Source organism: Cydia fagiglandana, chromosome 5 (genome assembly GCF_963556715.1).
Source record: "Cydia fagiglandana chromosome 5, ilCydFagi1.1, whole genome shotgun sequence".
Taxonomy (NCBI): Eukaryota; Metazoa; Arthropoda; class Insecta; order Lepidoptera; family Tortricidae; genus Cydia; species Cydia fagiglandana.
The window spans coordinates 16,765,422-16,782,741 of NC_085936.1; the positions used below are offsets into that span (position 1 = coordinate 16,765,422).

Genomic DNA, 17,320 nt, shown 5'->3' on the forward strand with positions numbered 1-17,320 from the left:
ACTGTTATCTGATTTTGAAATCTCGTAACTAAGTCTAATAGCTGCTACCTACGTTCCAATGATAAAATCTATAATAATACTTCTAAAATAAGCAGGGAAATGTTTAAGGGTACATACCTGTGCATGGGTGATTCTGGGAACATGTCGAGACTTTCAGAGACGGAGCTGCTGGGGCTGGGAGTCGCGTCGGCTGTGGCGCCATTTCTTAACGCTTCCGCCTGTAAGATTAGCACATTTCATTAAGAAGCACTAGAATATCCTACATTTTTTCACCACTTTCGAAAAAGGAATGTATTCTTTTATTACAAACATTAAGGCTACGTTCACACGGCGTAATTTTTCTCGTATACCGTACACGAGATTTTATCGAATATCGTAGTGACAGCAAAATTTGTATGGTAACCTGAAAATCGTTCACACGGCGTCTATACGAGAAAATCTCGTATTCGAGACATATTTTTTACCGTATACCGTAGGGTCTTGCCACTGGGAATGCGAGATTCTCGAAACGATTTTATCGAATGCGATACTCAGTGGCGCTTACGTTTACGTTGAGTCGTTCACACGGATAAACTGGTTTCTCTTATACGAGACGCGCACGGGGGCGCAAATCTCTTGCAAATATGGCTTCCGCCCACTAGCTGCACAATTTTATTTTATTTTACAATTTTACTTATACAAGTTTCTACATGATTTTTTTATTGTCGATTACTAAAATACGTGATATTCAGAAGACATCAGTTTTATTTGACCACAAGATCTTCAACACGTGACGACCACTGCGCCAGAGTCTGTTTAACAGGTAATAATAATAAATAAACATATAAAAGAAATGGAATACGAGGATCCATGTCGGCGTGCACTCAACGACTGGTGGTGTGGCGGCAGGTAATTGCATCGAATAGACGCCGTGTGAGAGGTTGTCACGTATACGGCAATACCGTATACGAGAAAAACCGAATGGATCTTGCGCCGTGTGAACAGACGTCCCGTATACGATAAAACCGTACGCGAGAAAATATCGAATCGAATAGTCGCCGTGTGAACGTAGCCTAACCCTTATTCTAATCTCATTTAACCATTATAACTTTTAAATGGATTAATCAAATGAGCACTCATTTATAAATAACCCTCACGGACAGCAACAACGCGTGAGCTTTACATGAAGAAGTAAAGTCGTAAAATTTGGAAGTGGTATGTAACAGGTATGTAACAGTAGTGCTAACTAATATTAAATACCGTAAAACGGGGTCAACAGAAATCGCGGGGTGAATAGAGAAATTTTGAACTTTTTCTTTCAAATTGTTATATTTAAAAACGTACATCTCTAAAATCAGATTTTTCGGAATACGTATATAGTAGACTATTTATTCTCTACATTGATACCAAAAGAAGTTAATCAAACTGCCTAAAAGTTAGATTTTTTTGGCTCTAAAGGAAGGCCTCACCGAGGTAAGAAATAAAGCATGTCTGAACTTTGTTCTAGCGGTAAATGTAGTGACATTAACGTAGTTAAAGTTAGCTAACCTGGTAATATAGTATCTGTAGTACCTAAATAATAAATAATATCACCAATTTTCTCTATAATTAAGCATTTTTTTGCAAAAAACTCTCAACAAGCACTTTACGTGAAAAAGGGATCAGTGGACACGCATATGGGGTGAATAGTTACGTCATAGGGGGTGAATCGTTACGCCTTAGGGGGTGATTAGATACCACAAAGGGATGAAAAAACACGCCTTGGGGGTTAAAAGACACGAAAAAATATGTTTGTATCAAATAACTGTTTAAGAGATATATATACTATTTGCCAATAGAGTATCAACATAATAATGACCATATTCGATGCCTATGACAACTAAAACTTCATATTTCTATTCACCCCTTTCGTGTGTCTATCGACCCCGTTTTAAGGATATGGAGAAAACAGGCCGTTTTCTTTGATTTTCCCTGAATTGGGTGGGTGGTGGGTGGGAAAATTGATTTCACAAATGCAAAATTGAAGAACTAACCAAGACTCATAAAATGATGTCTAAATTTTTACTTTTATCATTTGGATTATTGGTGAAAATCGTCCTTGAAGTTGAAAATCGTGTCTTTTCACCCTGTTTTACGGTACTTCATTATTTAATTGCATTAAGTGTACAATACAACCCTTTGCTTCAAGTTCTTACTAGTGTTAAAGAAGACGTAATGTAAAACTGATAAATTAGTAGGTTAACATGGAGTAAAAATAGCTTCTGGTTAACCACAAAGTAAGGAAACTGTCTATGATAGTATGACATATTGGACATTGGATCATTAGTTCTTTAATGTGGACTCATGTATGACTTCGGTATTTCTAATCTTAATTCCACAAACCGGTAGAATAGTTATAAAGTTACAAGCAACAGTTTTGGATGAGTGATTTGGAAGAATGTTTTTATATTCATACCAAACATCAGTTAAATTTTGTATTTTTCTAACATATCCAAAAGTCAAAATAACATTATGTCATAGGCAACTAGTTGGACGAAGTTATTTTAACTCTACCTACCTTCTTCTTGACCCTCCCTCTTCTCCTCTCAAATTTCGATGTCTCCATAGAAGCCGCCCGTCTCTGCACAGACTTGCCGGGCTTGGCGTCCGGGTTGCTCATCCACCAGGAAGAATTATTCGTGGCCAGGAATTTATGTCATAGGCAACTAGTTGGACGAAGTTCTTTAAACGCTACCTACCTTCTTCCTGACCCTCCCTCTTCTCTTCTCAAATTTCGACGTCTCCATAGAAGCCGCCCGTCTCCGCACAGACTTGCCGGGCTTGGCGTCCGGGTTGCTCATCCACCAGGAAGAATTATTCGTGGCCAGGAATTTATGTCATAGGTAACTAGTTGGACGAAGTTCTTTTAACGCTACCTACCTTCTTCTTGACCCTCCCTCTTCTCTTCTCAAATTTCGACGTCTCCATAGAAGCCGCCCGTCTCCGCGCAGACTTGCCGGGCTTGGCGTCCGGGTTGCTCATCCACCAGGACGACTTATTCGTGGCCAGGAATTTATGCCATAGGCAACTAGTTGGACGAAGTTCTTTTAACGCTACCTACCTTCTTCTTGACCCTCCCTCTTCTCTTCTCAAATTTCGACGTGTCCATAGAAGCCGCCCGTCTCCGCACAGACTTGCCGGGCTTGGCGTCCGGGTTGATCATCCACCAGGACGACTTATTCGTGGCCCGGAATTTATGTCATAGGCAACTAGTTGGACGAAGTTCTTTTAACGCTACCTACCTTCTTCTTGACCCTCCCTCTTCTCTTCTCAAATTTCGACGTCTCCATAGAAGCCGCCCGTCTCCGCACAGACTTGCCGGGCTTGGCGTCCGGGTTGATCATCCACCAGGACGACTTGCCCGTGCCCTCGTTCTGCACCCGCATGAACCGGTTGTGCAGCGACAGGTTATGCCGGATCGAATTCTGCAATAGACATGCGTTTATGTAAAAATGGTCATTTATATTCGAATCACTAGGCGTATTCAATACATAGTGTTGGGAAAAAGTATCTTAGATTTGAATCAACTCAGTTTTATACACTTTAGTCATATACTTAATAGGCGGCTTACGTTCTTGTTTGACTCGTGTCGCCTCTGTACAACATTTACATTAAGGTATATAATATAAGGAGTCCTTATTATCTTTTTAAGTTTATCTGTGAAGACTCTAAAAATAAAAGTGTTGTGACTAAAAAAACCCGAGAAGTCTTATGCGCAGTTACACATAAGAATGGAGTCGTTACAGCACTAGTAGGTACAAAAAACGTGAAGCTCTGAGCATATTAATGTGGCGAAGCATTACTATGTTGTAGTGCCAGTGTAGTCAAATAGCTCGCTGAGGTAAAGGAGGCTATAAATAGCCGGCCATAAAGCGAGCGAATCGGCAGGTCGCGGACATATCCGGGCGACCACTTTTGCTAACCACAAAAATTCTATTTTAATTCTCGCTACCGTTAAAAGTTAGTGCAATAACGTGTCCTATCTCACACCGGCAATAAAATCTCACAACTTTTTCCCGTCGAAGGAATAAAAGCGACCGCAGCAACGAATGAAGTTTAGCAATAAAGGAGTCCATAAATAATATTCTGCGTGGCCTGTGAGAACTGCCACTTACCGGTATCGTTTCGTCTTATGTAAATATGTGAAGTTTTTCTTCTAAATCACAGGAAATTCGTGTCCTTCTGTCTCGGTAAAGTTTATTAAATTTTCTTTAAGCCATTTTTTCTGTACGTAACTGTATTTTTTATGATTTTTGAATACTATTTCAAATATTAAGTACCTATTCTTACGAAATAATCATATTGCGAAATTAAATGCTATAAAAGGATAACAAATAAAACTCAATCTTGTATCTTTCCTTCCATCGTTCACGCGTTATTTAGCAGTGACGACATACCCAAGTCCACATCCGCGATGCATACATTCTGGTTACCACTATAGCTTATGTAAATCACTTTGATTTTCTCGCAGTGTGCCATGGAAATGTTCAGTTTGAGGAGCGTTATGCAAAAATATGAAATACGCGGGAGCGCCGCAGTAAGAGACTGTTATGGATCTAATATCTTTAAGGGTATATGTTCAGATTTTCCGATGCTATAATACAATTTTTCCAGTTTGTGTTTGAGACATTAACTCCGTAAAATGTGGTGCCCATGTCCCCACTATTGTATGTCGTCGTAGATTATACGGTGTCCTCATTTGAAATATTTTTTATCCCCGACCGATTGGAATTTCAAACGATGTCGCATGAATGTGATGGATGGTGTTGTTACCTCAGTGTAAATTTCATTCGATAGCGTGACGTGACGTACGCATTTGCGTTAAGTGTCATTTTGTATAGGATTTTGACTACTTTGAGTTTCCAAAGCTCTTCAAAATCCCATACAAAAACAGACATAACGCAAATGCGAACGCTCGTTAGAAATTTACACTAGGGATTCTGGTGTAAAATATAATATTTATACAAGAACGTAGCTCCAATCTTACGGGCACTAGAACTTGCTTCAAGTTAGCTGTAGTTATTTTTTAACTCACCCTAGAAATAAATAAACAAATGTAGAATTTAAAAAAGCTTTTGTTTTCAATATTCTAAAGAGTCCTGCGTTACCATATTATAAACATCATGACATTATAGCGTGATATTAAAATGAACCTACGCAGTTAGTTTATCGCATACGAAGGACTCGAAACTGAATTACAAATGAAACATCATCTGGCGGGTTAATGTATGTGCAACAATTGGACGTGTATAAATCCAGCAAAATGTGGACAAGTCCGGCGATTTATCAAGTGTGAAAACACACGCAACAAATGGCCTGTCGACGGGCTGATGGATATGTCGCCAGGAGACCCTACCAGGCGTTTAACGCGACACGTCCGCAAGTCATGTCGCCGACATGTTGCTTGACAACCTGACTTACTCGGAGCTATTAAATTATCACTTGGAAATGTATTATACTGAGAATAAGTACAACTTTACTGAGTTAACTTAAAAAAAAAAAACAGACCAAGTCTATAATTAGTAGATACAAAAGTAACCCAAATAAAAAAAACCTGTTTGCCAATGAAAAAACTTGTAATGATTGAATTGAATGCAGAAATAAAATAATTTGATTTGGAAATGAGGTAAATGGAGGTGATGATGAGCTCTGTAGTAAACGTGTTTTTTGCTTGAAGTTTCGCGATTCTAATATTGGAAATGGGTCAATAGAATAATTTCTAATGTATACAAACTGCTATTAAAACCACTAAAAGACTAGACTAAGCTATTTACGTCGAAGTATTTTAAATAATACAGTCCAAATAACTTCTCTACTTTGAAAATAGGGAACAAAGCTATAAATATCTCTATTGGGACCTTTTGTTTAATGCAGTTTCAGCATTCACCGGGTTACACTGAATATCCGAATTATTTATTGTCTCCGCAAGATTATGAAGACAAGTAGTAGCGTTCGGAAAAAATGGCTATCGGCCCACGCACTACGAAAATGTATGTATCTAAAGTAATTGGTTGATTTCATCACAGCAGTTCTTTTAACACCCCAATCTCTGATGGACTTTTGGATTGCAATTAATAAAATAAAAGGCTAAGAATAGCGCTCATTAACTACTGTAACTCGGTAAAAAATGAGAAAACTAGAGAGAGAGAAAATGAGAAAAATGAGATCTTTCTCGTGGGGTGTGTGACGTCACAGTTGCGTCAGTCCCCCTTTTCGTTTTGTTTGTTAAATAAACTAGGTAAGAGTACAATAGCTAATCAATTTGTATGATCTTAGAAAAAGTTTACACCTGAAATCAAAGGCCAAATTAATATTGAACTGCTTGATAACAATTCTGCATCAACATCGGCTCGCCTAAAACTTTTAACAACAACTATACAAAGTCTAAAATTAAAGAATAGATAGAGTTCTATTAGTACCAGTGTTATTATTGGTTTTTATTTACATATATTTTTTTTTTGCGTGGGTTATGAGGCTTTATACTATGTGGAATTTCCCAATTAAGATACATAGTTCCTACATATTCTCAGAATATTGCTGAGTCGCACTAAGGCTAATCGATTTTTCTGCCTCCGCGGCATCACGTACGTAATACGTAGGCTTGTAATTTACCTGTTTTCTTTTTTCCGGGGCGTATACATTACGGCTTCGGCCGTATTTCAGCATGCTTTGGTGGAGATTGAGCGGGCTGAATGCCGTGTTTTATGTGGACGAATCAAGAAATCATGAATTCCTTGTCATAGCTTAGACGCGACGAAGCTGACAATGTTTGACGGTTGCAAAATATAATTATGTAAGGTTAATTGCAATTAGACATTTTTGTATAGGAATTGTTTTATTTTATTTTATAAACTATTAAAGAATACTTAAATCATAATAAAGATAGATAACCCTTGGAAAAAAGAAATCCTCCTGAAAATAATTTACTGCACGCATACAATAAAAAAGGAAACTTTTGACCTACCGGAACGTCATCGTCTTTAATATTTGTAGGAATCAATTAAAATCAACAAGTCTCCACCACTTTTGAAACCAAATTACAATTGAAATATCCTAGCAATCCTTTGGAATCACGACTCCCATTAACAGTGCCTACTAATGAATCCCAAACTATGTCAAAGAATATTAACAAGGTTAACCGTCTATCATATCGGTTCGCTCGCGTTTTGTCTACGGCAGGATTCGCGGCGCCAGCCAGACCCTTACAGGGTGAATTAACCGTCTCCTCGGCTCCCCTTAAATGCCCCGTCGACTTAAATTTTGTCGAATTTCTACTCTTTGCAAAGTAGGGCGAGATGTAGTAGGCTAGTTTTGGTGTGAAGTGTCTTTGCTGTGTTTTATGGAGTTGGTTAAGTACAGTTTTTAAGGTTTTCGCTACGAAGAAGCTTTAGAAGATGGTGGTTTTATTATTCCTACTTTCTGTAGTATATTATGTATTTACTTTAGTGGTAAGTACGAAGTATTAGGTGCTAATAATATTTAATTTGTCTTCTACGTTTTTTTAATATTCAGTAAGTAATAAAAAATAAAAAATACTTTATGAGGACGGGGTCTAACGTAGTGGGATTAATTATCATGATTACAAATCTTCTTCTGTTAGTATAACAATGTGTAAGATGTAAGTAAAACAAAGTGTCAGTGACTTATCTTACAACACTCCTCTTCAGCAATATTCTCGTAGTAGGTACTTGCCTTGATAAATATAAAAAGTCGTTATTTTAAGACTAGGTACTTACTTCTTGGGTGCCCAAGTACTTAATACCATACCGAAAGTATAATGTTATGAAACTTATGAAAGTCATATAATATTTAAAAAGATAGCTAATTTTATAAACCTACGTACCTATGTAACAAGATTGGCAAATATAAAAATGTAGATTTTGCACCTTATGGGGTTGGTTACAGTACCAAAGTTTATATTAGAGAAATTTTAAAAATCAAAACTGTTATTCCAAATCCAACGCACTGTATACAGCATCCATTGTTCTACGATATCATGTTACGCCATACTCAGCGAATTGAATTATGATTTTGGCATTTTATGGCCTCACGGCTTCATGGCTCATCTACACGATGGGCCAACGCCGGCCACTCCAAGTGACGCATTTATACGTTAGAGGGGGCAAGTAATATTGGTATCTCATTCTACCGCATGGCTGCGTCCCTTGGAGTCGCCGACGTTGGCCCATCGTGTAGAGGAGCCATCAGAGGCAATGCCGCGGATTGTCGACTCCAAGTGGCTAATCGACATTGCCGATGAATATTTCTGGTATCTCCATTTTTCACAATATCTAACGTATAGGGTATTTTATTGGACCTATTTCTACAGGATGATTCATGAGACGTGAGCAGGACTAATCCTGCACACTCAGTAACTGATAATTGACCGATCACCGTTGTATTTAGGTGAAACAACCACAATTTTTCCTATTTTTTAACTTTTTGGTGAGGGCAAATTTAATTCTCTACAATCAATCATCAATACAAGACCCACTTAATAACCATAAAACCTCTTTAACCGTAATGACAGCATTTGATTACGAAGAAATAAACTGTCAAACTTGAGTGAGATACGAGTTTTCAAAAGTAACCAGACCGTGATGACAGTGATGACAATCAATTTGACACAGAATATTAGTAGTTTAGTATTCTAATTTTAGGGTGACCATGCATGTCGTAAATAAATTTATTAATTTTTTTTTTCAACACGAGTAGAAAATTAACGTTAATCTCACTAATACTGATACGAATCAGTTGCTTATAATTTACAAAAGGCGCAGTCTTAGTCCTGCTCACGTCTCCTGAATCACCCTGTATAATAATATCTTGAAAATTGTGAATATTAGGCTCCCCTTTTAACCCTTTAACCATTTGACATTGCTTTCTAGTCATTCGATTTCGAACCGTAATTCTTATAGTAGAGATGAGTTTTTGTTTTAAAGTATGATAGCGAGTCTGTTGCCGCTACGGACTAAAGGGTTAATTTCGAGTGAAAATATGGGCCCGATTCGGATTTTGAAATAGACATTTTTTAGACATCACGAAGGTATGATAACGAATGTTTAAGATCTAACCTGTCAAATTTGACATTTGCGCGATTCTGGAGATACTCTTGAACGATTTCCTCAGGATATGACTTAGATCCAATTCACATCTAATAGATATCTTACGCTATCTAACGTAAAAGTGACATTGGTTGCCCGAATTGCGCTGGAAAAGAGAACTAGTTGATGGCTAAACTATAACGTATCTAGTACGTGTCGTCTCTTGTGAATATCTTGAAGTTCGAATACGGCAGTAAGAGACACCTGCCACTAGCTTTTTTTGAGCGTCGGCGTCTAGTCAACGCTATGGGAAATGGTATCGCCAAAACGTTGCGCCAACGTTTCATAGAGCAGCAGCCGTAGAGTTGACTAGGCGCCGACGCTCGGGAGACGCTAGTGTGGGGTCTACTGACTGTGGGGGTCTGGGGGATCCTATAATTTATTTTAATGTAGCCTTGTCAAAAAACAGGCCTTAAAATGCTTGTTATCTTGACTTTATGATTATTGTAAGTACCTATACTTATTAATATTACTTGCTTTAAATTAAATATTGAATGTACTTAAATACAATTTTCACATATTAAAGGTAAACGCATTGTATCATGTACGTATAAAAAGCAAAAACACCAAATTATGTCTTTCAAAAAATAGACTACTTTCATGTATGTAGTTACGTGGTAAGTTAATCGAATTTAAAACATTATATACCAAATATAACAAAAGACAATTCAATAGAGTTAAGACATGAATCGCCTTGGGAGCGTCTGAAACGCGGAGCGGTCGCGCAACCGAAGGATTCTGAATTATTCACGAGTGAGTCAGGGTGTCGCAGTTAGTATTGAATTATACACTTACGATACTTTAATTTTATGTCATGGATCTGTACATTTTGTAAAAGATTTAGAAATAGTGCAGAAAGTTTGTTAATACTATATAACTATGTTTGGCCATATCTTTAAAGTTTGATTTTACTTTTATGATTTTTTATGTTAACATTTTTTTTTTCTTCATAATGAACCTCCAGGTTTGTTTTCTTGTGTATTTTAAGTACACTAGGTACGTTGTACTACAAATCTAGTTGTACGTATGTTATGTACTGGTTAATGTTCAAAATAAATTTAAAAAAAATCACAGAAAGAAGGAGTTCCTATAATGAGAGGTAGTATTTGTCCCGCCATGAAATGTTCAAACAATGTTATAACTAAGAGATATTAATAAACGTGTTTAGAAAAATATAGTTTTAAAAGCATCGATCGAATATTATCGTTGATTATTTATTACAAATACCCCAATGTTTTTATTTACTTAAAAAGTTCAATAGCTGTAAAATATAACAACGAACGTTATTTAGTTTTTTGTTCAGTCCCGTGTTTAACCGAAAATGCTTCACAACACATGCATACAAATGCCATATAAATATAAATGTGCATACAAAAATTCAGTACAATTGATAGATGTCATGAATGAAATGGCGTCGCGTGTACGTTTTCAGATTAAACTGAGGTATTATGGAAAATTTTACGTGTACACAAAATAAACAATCAATTGTTGTAAATTTTACATACTATGTAGCTAGGTAGGTAGGTAGGTACTACTAGTGAAGGATTGAAAATGTAATCAATGAGAGTCTAACATGTTATCTAACATAAAACGCACCATAGAGGTTTCAATTTGATTAGACGATCATGCATAGAGTCATATAAAAACCTGCATACCTATAGAATGCTAGACAGCTACGGGTACTAAGTAAGTAATAAGACAAAAGCAACTTCATTGAGTTTGGGTTCGGTAACAAAGAAACTGGATGTTGAAATGCGCTAAGTAGGTATTGTGTATTGACATACACTCTGCAATGTACACACAGCCGATTTAGCCTAAAGTATTTAAGAAGGCAAATAAAAAAAAAGTCAAATCATCCAGGACCAAAACGAATTAAGAAATATTCAATCGCCCAGTCTATCAAATTCCCATCAAGTGTCAATTCTATCAATAAAACCAAATCGGAAGAGAAATTGGAGCCATTCCGAAAATCCTCGAGGTGTTAAATCAAATAATAAATAATTCAAATTAGGAAATCGCGATTACACAATAGGAGGGCAGGAGGGGGGGAGAGAGGCCGAGGCCGCAAACGTGACGGTACTGAGAAATTCGGAAGAAAATCCAGACGTGTCAACCGCCAGTGACAAATTTAATTATTCAACTTAACGAAACGTTAGCAAGATGACTTTTCCCGGCGCCGATAACTAAGTACAAATAAATTCACTTACAGCTGCCGAAGCAAAGTTTAACTTGATAAAACATTGAAATTTTAGTAATTCGATTGTGCGGAGGTTGGATTTCGGAGTTGGCCTGATTTGAATGTCATTTCGAATCATTTTCACGTTTGAAGTCGCATAACCACCAAGCTAAAACCGGGAAATATAATTACGTTTTCGCGGGGAACAGTGGCTTATTCCATGTCAGGAATTTCATCTGGAATTAATGCATTGAAAATCTTAGACGCATTTGAAAAGGTACTTTAAAATTTATTATTTTTTAATACTTGAAGATAATAGTCGAAATAGTACATTTCGATGCTAGTGCGGAAGGTATGTCATTACTTCACGAGTACCGAGATATCTTGCCACGAGCCGCAGGCGAGTGGCAAGACTCGGGACGAGTGAAGAATGACATTTCCGCACGTGTATCGAACGACGTTTTTTAATACAGTTGCGAAAAAATAAGAAAAACATTGTTAATCGTACACTAAACAAAAGTGGTAACAGTGACAGCTCGGTTAGACGTCGTCTTTAAGTATATTATATCTATGGGCGTTTGGCAGCTATTCCGTTCCATTCAGTCAACTTATTAAGAACGGAATTTTCAATATTGAATATTAAAAAATAAACGTGTTATAATGATGAAGAGGTAAGTAATTAAATATGAAATATGTAATATTTTTCGTATTCTTACATTAACGGTAGGTTTTTATGCTGATTACGACGTTTAAAGGAAACTAATATTAACACTCATCAATAAGTAGTCGTGAATTGGAACAAGTATAAATTTAAAAAAATTGGAAAAGTAAAAAGCACTAGTTCGAGATAACCAACTTTCCGCACGCTAAACAGCTACGTAAAGTAGCACTTTTTGAGCAACTGTATTAAAAAAATATTTTTCGATGTTTAATCTATAAAACTATTTTTTATTCTATTGCATCACAGGGAAAAAACATGGAGCCCACTTAATGATAAGTGGTTACCGTAGGCTTTGAACGCGTTTAAATGTCACAAAAATAATCAAAAAAACTTATGGAAATGTGGCTCGGATTTTTTAGGTGTAGGTTGAAATTATTGCTGAAAAGTTCTTCAAAAGGTTAAGTAATTAAAATAATCAAATTAATCTACCGAATCCCACTAAAACCTTAAGAATTTTATAGGTATGTGAGTGAAATGTTACGCCAAAGCTCGATGATGGATTCCACGAAAAGTAAAGATAAATTCAACCAAACAATTCTCTAAATATTACATGCCAAGTTTCCTCGAGCTTACAAACGGATAATTGTGTGAATTAACCTAACAATTCCATGAGATGAGAGGGAATTGAATATAATTTATCGAGTTTTGGCTCTTGAAGAAATTATTACGATTGTTTCGTTGGCTCAGGAGTTTGAATGACAAGGTCAGGTGACTTATTTAACTTTCACTCCAAACGTATGCGTTCAGAATAAAATTATAAGTTTGAGGGTCGTAATTTAATAAATCAATTTGCCTACGCATATTATTTAAAGCTTTTGTTACCATAAAAAACATGGCTTAATGTTTTTAGATCTCGGAAGTACTGTCGTGACTCGTGCGTGCATTAAACTATTTTGATATAATTAGGTAAAGTTAGATTTTGATATACAAAAAAAAATAAAGTAGCATGTTTATTAAATAAATAGTGATTACATACAAATGTAATGAAATAAAACGCAAATAATGAAACAGAACAGCGTTAAAAACCTCAAAACCGCAGGTTTGGAATTTAAAAACCCAGTGTTTGGGTGTATATGCATCAAGATAAAAAATGGAACATAATATTTTATACAAAAAATAATTTGCCAAAGTAAACCTTGATGTAAGAAGCCATAGTTGTAATATGTAGGTATGTTCTAACCTATATGTTCTCCTATTCAACCTTAGAAAAAAACCGCAACCTCCCGATCTTAGGCAACAGCAAATAAATACGCAAGCGTGCTCCGAACTACGGATCCGTGGATTTATATCTGGGTTCCGTATAAATCACGTTAATGGTCCGGCTAATGTTCTGCTGAGATAGGTGTAGGCAAAACAGAAGAACCCGTAAGAGCTCTATGGTTTTATTGCTTTCTAACTTTCTAAAGCGGTCTATGGTCTTTAACTAAGTTCTTATGTGATAAAAGCCGAATTAAGGGTGCTTCTACAATTATCTTTGTCCATCTGTTACAACTATTCAGAAATTCCGACGTAATTTAATTCAATTATAAAATTAGTTTTTAAATGTGAGCTCAAATATTTTGGTTTGATCTTTTGGAAAAAAAAACATTTGTATGGCAAATAAAGAATCTTTAAACCGGAAATAATACACTGGCAAATAACATCAATGAAGTCAATGTTTTGTGTCATATAATTACTGTCAAAAACGTTGAATCTCAACCTTTAATGAGATTAATTACAGATCTCACAATTGCCTTCTAAACGGCGGGTAACAATAACCTTTAGAGACGAAAGATAAACAGAGGATAAAAAAGCCTTTTATACAACAGAAATCATGCTATCGTAGCAATTAGCCTTGCGGTATAACTAATTAAGCTAATCGATAGTTCTACTAGTGCTTTTAGATAACCTAACGTCAAGGATCGGTCCAGGGTCTATTCCGGAATTGTTTAATAATTCTAGAGCAAAGAAAACTCTCATAATTGCTTTTGATATAAATTTATATTGGCAGAGAAAAATATGATCAATTCAATCGCTGAAATTCGTAGTTTTCCTTAACTTTATACTCGTAGAAGAAATAGACAAGGTAGACAAATAAAAATATATGGTCATCATGAGTCATCTGTGAATGATTCGGCAGGCGTTCCATTTTGACAGGCAGTCTGTTAGTATTTAGTCTGAGCTACAGCAGGAAAATTTACACGTACACATTTGTTTCCAAACAAACTCTGGGAAACGAAGCCGCGTGGGCCGATAAATACATGCTCGTGATAGTGACGAAGGCTCCCTTATCGACGACCTCGTGTCGATATCGCACTATATTTAGATCCAACAATGCCCTACAAATACAGAAAGATATCTTGTATAAAAAATCAAATCCATAATTTTTATTGTTACCTATGTGGTTATAGATGTACTTATATCATTGTATATAACTACCCCCTTAATTTTTATATTAAATTGTAATTGGATTGATAAATGAAATGAAATGAAATTATTTATTGTCAGACCACAGGTACAAATATAAAAGATGTTAATGGTGATACAAGTCCTTTTCCGCAGTCTACCATATTTGTGGTGTACAATATTTATTATAATATTTCACTTTGTACGACGATCACTATACGACAAGTAATTGATTTTGTATATTATTTTACATGAACTGTGAACATTGTATTGAGAGATAAATAAACTAAACTAAACATATTAACTGAAAATCATAAATCAATGAATATCATTCAAATTTATTTTCAAATTGTAAATTCTACTAGATTTTAATAAAAAAAAGAAAAATAAAGAAATGTCTTATGCATCAGCAGAACTATTTAAAAATGTCTGGATCTACCGTATTCGCATTAAACCGTCAAATCACTTCACCATTCCAAAGATGAGCAACATTTAAATAAGCGATATGTTTGTTGTATCGTCATAATTACAATAAAAAGTGAATTTTATATGCTCCGCGGCGGTGTGTGGCACGAAGTTGGCATTTGCCCAGATCTAAATTCGACTATGATTGCTCTTGACCACACCTTTTTTTTTATCGTTGGGGAAATGCGTTTGCATTTACGAGCGATGACGGACTAACCTGTGGTAGGACAACCGTCTAAAACCACCAACAAATGCTGACACCGTCTTGTAGAGAAGCACCGCAGGATCACTATCAGCATTCGACTACGTGCGCCCCCAGCAGCCAACCCATTGGCCGCAGACATTGTGGGCGCTAGTTGGTCAGACACCCGTATCCAATGAGCCTTTAACCACATCAGGGACTCCTACATGGTGGAGGCAGCAAGTGGGCATAGCGCCTGGCTCTGTTTCCAGCCCCTCGCCGGCGGATTGGATGCGGTCAGGGTTAATCTCGCGCGCACGTTCCGCTGATTCCTTCTGCGACATTATTTCGTCACTGAAGGACAATAACTTTCCATGTTTCCTCGCTGTCGAGCATGGCATTAATAACGCTCGGAAACGAAAGGTCTGCTCCCAGTATTGCCAGAATGCTGGGCCGTTGAAGGACTCTCCTCGAGAGAATGACGCGCCACACACATGACATACGAGTGACTACATAAATGAAGAAAACGTTGGATGGAAACGAAAATTCTTCACATATTTCGTCATAGAATTAAACCCAGCGGTGAATTCAGCCAGCAAATTGTGAAGATACGTTTGCTTAACCCTAAACTTGGCAGGATTTTTTTTGATAGAATTTTGTGTTTTTTTCTTGAAAAAAGGGATACTAATGGTTGACTTAAGGGTACAAAAATAATAAAAAAAATCTTAGTATCTTAGTTTTTTATTTATACAACGTATCTTTAAATGCACACTGCCAAGGATTCACAAATTAACATTAAATTAGGTATGTATCCTAGGAGAGACACTGCCAGGTTCACTGTGAGGTGAGTTATGTATCTTTAAAGATTCATTGCCAGGTTGAGGTTGCAGAATATTTACTGTCTTACTAAGAAATTATTAGGATTTTAGGACAAATTACGATATTCTATTTATTAAAAGTATTTAACTATATTATTTAAGTGCCACAGATATTACAGATAAGGCTACAACAACAAAAAAGTACTCGCAATCCGATTGCTCTTGTTCCTCAACCCTCAGAGTCAAGGGTCAGGCCAGAAATAGATTAGTAGTTGCCTCCATCTTCTCTAGAGCTCCTACATCTGTTATCAGACAGCGATCATGGAACAACAGATAGCGACCCCAGCCCAGCGACCACTGCTATCCATGTCCAGCATGCCATCATCACCATCGCCAAAGCAGGTAACATTGCTAGTACATCTTCAGAGAGGTGAGTCTCCAACTACGAGTCGATCAGTAAACCTGTCTGAACTCTGAACCTGCCACAACACCATCCCATAATCATATATCATCGCCATTTTCAGGTTTATCATCCTACTCTGCAGCTTCAGTGCTCCTTCCCCTGCAACAGCTACCTACATTTTATTTGGCTTATTTTTTTACACTTTATCTGTGACTACTGGCCTTTCGAAAACTTCTACTAAATTTTGACTAGCCCAATTCCCGTAAATCGCTACATTTCCAATATAGTGTGAGAGGTTTTGATTGGACTGGCTTCTTTTTAGTCACAATTATAGTTTTTTTTTATCGAGTAGCTACTGCAAGCATTGAAGCTGAAGAGTAGGATGTAAGATTGATAAACCTGAAAATAGCGATGGTATAGGATTATGGGATGATGTCGGAGCATTCGAATTTGCTTGTTCAGAGAGGCTTACTGTTTGTTTTGTAGTTGGAGACTCATTCTGAATACTAGCAATGTTACCTGATACCTAGCGATGGTGGTGGTGGCATGCTGGTCATGGCTAGCAGTGGTCGCTGGGATGAGGTCGCCGCTATCTGTTGTTTCATTATCGCTGTCTGATGACAAGTCTACGTTCTCTAGATAAGATGGTAAAGATGGAGGCAACTGCTGCTGTCTATTTCTGATCTGACTCCGAGTTGAGGAATAAGAGGAACCCGATAGCGAGCTCTATTTTGTTGCTGTGGCCTTTTCTGTAATATTTATGACACTTGAAGGATATAGTTAAATACTTTTAATAATAGAATGTCGTAATTTGTCCTAAAATCCCAATAATTTCTTAGAAAGACAATGAACATTTTGGAACCTTAACCTGGCAATGTATCTTTAAAGATACATTTAAAAAAGCATGTTTTTAGTAGAGAAGCTGGCGGTGTGCATTTGTAGATACATACGATAAAACGAGTTCATGCTATCTATAACAACAATGCAATGACTAATAAAAACACGTTATTGTATAGAATATACATTCATTTTTTATGTAACAATCATAA

General features: G+C 36.6%; 1 protein-coding gene across 2 annotated transcripts in view; it reads right to left on the reverse strand.

The window, feature by feature from the left end:
• LOC134664588 (forkhead box protein O) overlaps positions 1 to 17,320 on the reverse strand; it is a 152,780-nt gene that overhangs the window by 20,038 nt on the left and 115,422 nt on the right. For both annotated transcript variants that reach the window (XM_063521310.1, XM_063521309.1), the window contains exons 3-4: positions 3,261 to 3,443; positions 118 to 218 (exon numbers count right to left, since the gene is read on the reverse strand). In XM_063521310.1, coding sequence (XP_063377380.1) covers positions 118 to 218; positions 3,261 to 3,443 — 284 coding nt within the window. The remainder of the gene's footprint in view (positions 1 to 117; positions 219 to 3,260; positions 3,444 to 17,320) is intronic.